Source organism: Engystomops pustulosus, chromosome 11 (genome assembly GCF_040894005.1).
Source record: "Engystomops pustulosus chromosome 11, aEngPut4.maternal, whole genome shotgun sequence".
Classification (NCBI taxonomy): Eukaryota; Metazoa; Chordata; class Amphibia; order Anura; family Leptodactylidae; genus Engystomops; species Engystomops pustulosus.
This window is the reverse complement of record NC_092421.1, coordinates 79069822-79074479: the sequence shown is the minus strand read 5'-3', so window position 1 is coordinate 79074479 and position 4658 is coordinate 79069822. Positions and strand designations below refer to the sequence as shown.

Sequence of the window (4658 nt, the reverse complement as noted above, 5' to 3'; positions counted from 1 at the left end):
TTAGGTCATTCACCAATATACATCTACCAATAGTTCTGCTCCACTTACCTGATGGAAAGGATCACAGGTGGAGGGTCATGTCATCGCCATCTATAATTGAACAGGCCCTGCCAGGACCTTATGATTGTTTTCATGAATATAAGATCAAGGTCCAGGCAGGTCAATTGTTCATGGACAGATAGAGATGACATGACCCTCTATCTGCGGCCATTTTATGGTATGGATGAGGTAAAAGACAGGAGGCTTCACTTTATAGATCAGGAAATCAGAGCAGAACTATGCATAGATGTGTTTTAGTAAATTACCTAATATACTGCCCTTACACAAACATAACAAATGACATGAGATAAAGTGGCCAACCCCTTTAAAAGGGTTGTTTGGTGGATGAAAAACTTGTCTGCCTTCTAACGAGAGCAGCTCCTTTCCTGACCAAGGGTTGTACATGGAAACCAAGCTCCAGACATGTCTATACAGCCGAGCTGCAATACCAGCACTAACTGTGGAAAGGTTTGGTGCGGTTTTTGGACGAAAGCCGCCAGGTTCTTCAAACTGGACAACCCCTTTAAGGTTCCTTGCACACAGTACAGATGTCTCTACAACAAAAACATCAGCTAAATCCAGCAGAAAATCCAGAGTGAACCTGCACATGACACCAGATTCCCCCTGGATTTTGCAGAGAATTTCTCGTCCTGCTTTTAGTTCTGACATTGAGCGTTCAGCCTCGAGATGATGGAGACTCCGGCGGAGAATAAACCTGTGATCGGCCGATGTGCAGGCAATAAAACCACAGTGGATGCGGAGAAAAAGATTTATAAAAGAAGCGGAGAGTAACAGCGGCTTCTCAGGAGACCCCCCGGGATGTCACTGTGTATCCATTCATGTGTATCAGAAGAACAGACCTGAGGATAAACATTTGTGGACAATCCCTGTAAGTCCCCCCACCCCCCGCAGCCCTGGTGCCGCCATCATTACAGGACCAGTGACCCCCCGGACCTGTCACTAAAGCGGAGGGGGAAGCAGTGGCTTACTAGAAGGGATGAGACCTCTCACCTGTAGCTTTAACCTCTGGGACACTCCTTCCTTGTCACAGATGCTTTGTGCGAGTGCTATGGCATCGGAGCAGTAGTCAATACCCGTGAGATTGCTGTACCCCGACTTTGCCTGCGGAAACAGAAGAGAACCATCAGCTCAGCCTGAGCCCTTCCTGGGGGGTGGATCACGGATTGTTTTAGTTGTTAGGTACAAGCTGTGATGCTATTCCCGGGGCTGAGCTGACAGGAGGCAGTGACAGCCTGTAGAGGGCGCTCCTGCCCGGTGCACATGTACAGCCTGCACAGGGTCAGACCATCATGCGCTGGAGCCCCGGAGATGCGCTGGGGCTTTACAGAGCAGATTTTACCCCGTCCTTGCGATCTGCATGTTAGGCCACATTCATTCTGAGACTCTGGGGGCCATTTATCTTTTTAACTCTTTTTGCGCCTCTATTGAGTCTTTTTTTTTTGCCCCTCCGTTGTCTTTGTAGTCTCGGCTCTTTGTCAGACCAGATTTTTCCTTCTCTTGGTCAGGCCCGGGGGGTTCCTGCTTGCTGGATTGTGCAAAGACAAAGTCCAGCTCCACACACGGATGAGCCAGATGTATCAGGAAACCATCTTCTACCGTTACTGAGGAGTGGGACAACCCCCATCATCACCCTCATCCTGCCCCTTACCAGCTGCACCAGGAGCTTCCCGTTCCCGGTGCCAATGTCCACGACTGCGCTGCTGAGCGGCAACTTCTGTGCATTTAACCATTTCACAACCCGGGTGACGCTGCCTTCACCAAACCTGTGATAAGGAAGCAGATGAGACACATAATGACGGATTATAACCCTGCGAGTATCCGTCATACATTCCATGCTCTTCATACATCAGTATCCGCACGTCTCTCCTGGACACTTCTGGCCCATTTGTAGCGCGGCATCCAATGATTTCTGTGTGTGCTCAAAGATTCGTATTACAATAAGTGTCTAAAGTCTTTACTCACCAGACCTCTCCTTCATCTCCGTAATCCTCAAAGGTCTTCAGTTCACGGCTGTACACGGCGTCCCAGCTGCAGGGTGAGGGAGATACGAGTTAGTCTGTCTGTACTGTAAGACAGGACCCCAACAATCACCAGAAAAGACTCCCACATCCTGCCTCTCCATTCACGGCTATGGGGAATTGCTGAGCACAGCGCTCCAGGATCTCTAGCACTTGTGCTTCAGCCATAATACATTCCCCAAGTGAATAAATGCTGGTGATACCCGAGCGCTGTGCCTGGAGTACTACAACTCCCAGCATGCCCTGACAGCCGCACAGAGACGTGCAGTGTAACACGTGATCCTGGAGTACTACAACTCCCAGCATGCCTCCCAGCAGTAGTATGGCGCCCCCCAGGGCTCGGCCTCTGCACTTACTGCTCCTTAGTCCCCAGAACCGAAGGAGAAAACTCCTCCTCCTCCTCACTCATCCTGTGCGCGGGTGACAGTGCGAGGACCTTCCGTGGCGTCATGATCATGTGACCAGAGGAGAACATGGTACAGGACCTTCTGTGATGTCATGATCATGTGACCGGAGGAGAACATGGTACAGGACCTTCCGTGATGTCATGATCATGTGACTGGTACAAGGCTGGGGACGAGTCACGTGCTAGAGTAGTTGTCTGGGCGGGGCCGGGGCGGGTTCCTGAGGTTCGGGTCCTGTTCACACGTTGCCCTTGAATTGCGTTTATTCCTTTATTTCCTTCATGAGGAATAAGATTTTCCGCTGAGATGAAGTTTGTGGCGCTGATTCTGCGCCTCTTCCAGACCATTTCCTTGTATCTTCCCAGCAGTCCGGATTCTTTATCTTGTCTTTTGTATCTTTCTATATTTGTCTTTTTTTGTCTGATTTCCAGGATTTCAGATTTTCTTGTGACTTTTTATTGGCATTTCTAGAACTGATCCCGGGACTGGTTGTACTTTGTTTTACTCTCATTTGCTCTAAAAAAAGTCACAAAACAAGGAAAACAATTGTCCTGGAGAGAAACATTCAGGAACAGACAAAAGACGATAGAGATAAATGTCAGACTTGTGGCTCTGAGCTACAGAACTCCAGATCCCAGCAGTGAAAGGGTTACTCCAAAACCAGCGCCACCCCTGACCGTGGTCTGTCCTGGTATTGCAGCTCCTCCGTATAGAGATGCCTGGAGCCAAGCTGCTCACGGTCTGTCCTGGTATCGCAGCTCCTCCGTATAGAGATGCCTGGAGCCGAGCTGCTCATAGTCTGTCCTGGTATCGCAGCTCCTCCGTATAGAGATGCCTGGAGCCGAGCTGCTCATGGTCTCTCCTGGTATTGCAGCTCCTCCGTATAGAGATGCCTGGAGCCAAGCTGCTCACGGTCTGTCCTGGTATCGCAGCTCCTCCGTATAGAGATGCCTGGAGCCGAGCTGCTCATAGTCTGTCCTGGTATCGCAGCTCCTCCGTATAGAGATGCCTGGAGCCGAGCTGCTCATGGTCTGTCCTGGTATTGCAGCTCCTCCGTATAGAGATGCCTGGAGCCGAGGAAAGATTTAAGGAAATAATTGTCTCTCTTCCCGTCGCTCCCGCATTACCTCTGCCTGTATCTGCGGTCGTGTAGATCACAGAACCACAACCTGACGTCATCACACGTGTAAATGCTTCTAGGGGCCACAGACCTGAAGAGAAGCGTCAGAAGTGACAAAACTCCTGCAGTCTCTAAACTTGACTCATCTCAGGCAAATTCTGACTCTCTTCTGCTTATTTGTACTTGACTTCAGAGATTAGTTTTTATGTGTTATTGGGGGAGATTTCATATAAAAGAGAAAATTCGAGAAAGGACACTTCATCCCCGGCCGGAGGGGCTGATAATGGGGTAGGTTCCTGGGTGAGGAGGACGGGGGCGCAAACAAGACTAAAGCTCTTCCAACCAGGAACACAGGAGGCGGAGTCCATCCCCTATAGCGACTCTCACAATGTACGGACTCTATAGGCAGCGACACAACCTGCACCTCCCCATCAGATGGAACAATCAGCCATGGACGATCCATCGTTACTTCACACCCTAAGGGTGATGCCACACGAGGCACTTTTCTGGTCCATTTTTAAGCAATCCGCTAAAAAACACATGCGTTTTTGACAGGTTTTCCAAATTTGCGCAATAAAAAACGGACAAAAATGGATGTTTTTAATGCATGCAGTTTTTAACGGACTCAAAACGGGTTCAAAACGCCATGTGTGGCATCACCCTGAGGCTACATTCACACTGACGTATGGGGGGGGCGTATATACGGCCGATATACATCCTCCATAGACGGCAATGGGCGCACGGCGCCCTACGGGAGCGGTACTGTGCAGCACACGTGCGGCACCGTACCGGTCCGTACCCAGGAAAAAGATAGGACATGTCCTATCTTTGTCCGTAGTACGGCGCCGTGCGCTGTATCTCCCTATGGAGAGGGGCGGGGGTGAGCTGCGCTCACCACCTCCTCCTCCTCTCCCCGTGCACTGCCGTTGCCCGCTACGGTACGGGCGGGCAACGGCAGTGTGAATGTAGCCTAAGACAAACACATAATGCAAGATTTTGACGTTTTATGGCTTTTTTTAACATACATTTCTTAATGACCTTTTGTAATGCTGCAAA

The 4658-nt window shown here is 50.0% G+C and overlaps 1 protein-coding gene across 1 annotated transcript; it reads right to left on the bottom strand.

Annotated features, from left to right (window-relative positions):
* Positions 1–983: 983 nt before the first annotated feature.
* Positions 984–2602, bottom strand: EEF1AKMT2 (EEF1A lysine methyltransferase 2). The gene is made up of 4 exons (XM_072129543.1): positions 2435–2602; positions 2023–2088; positions 1709–1823; positions 984–1161 (listed from the first exon to the last, which is right to left on the bottom strand). The coding sequence occupies exons 1-4, from the start codon at positions 2551–2553 to the stop codon at positions 1000–1002; spliced, it is 462 nt and encodes a 153-aa protein (XP_071985644.1). The 5' UTR covers positions 2554–2602; the 3' UTR covers positions 984–999.
* Between the last annotated feature and the right edge of the window lie 2056 nt (positions 2603–4658).

What these genes read in the sequence shown, in the direction of transcription:
- EEF1AKMT2 (XM_072129543.1), bottom strand. Translation starts at nt 2,553, where the DNA reads ATGTTCTCCTCTGGTCACATGATCATGACGCCACGGAAGGTCCTCGCA. An exon ending in GTTCTGGGGACTAAGGAGCA is followed by an intron (nt 2,089 to 2,434) that starts GTAAGTGCAGAG and finishes CTCACCCTGCAG; the next exon opens with CTGGGACGCCGTGTACAGCC. An exon ending in GGAAGCTCCTGGTGCAGCTG is followed by an intron (nt 1,162 to 1,708) that starts GTAAGGGGCAGG and finishes CTGTTTCCGCAG; the next exon opens with GCAAAGTCGGGGTACAGCAA.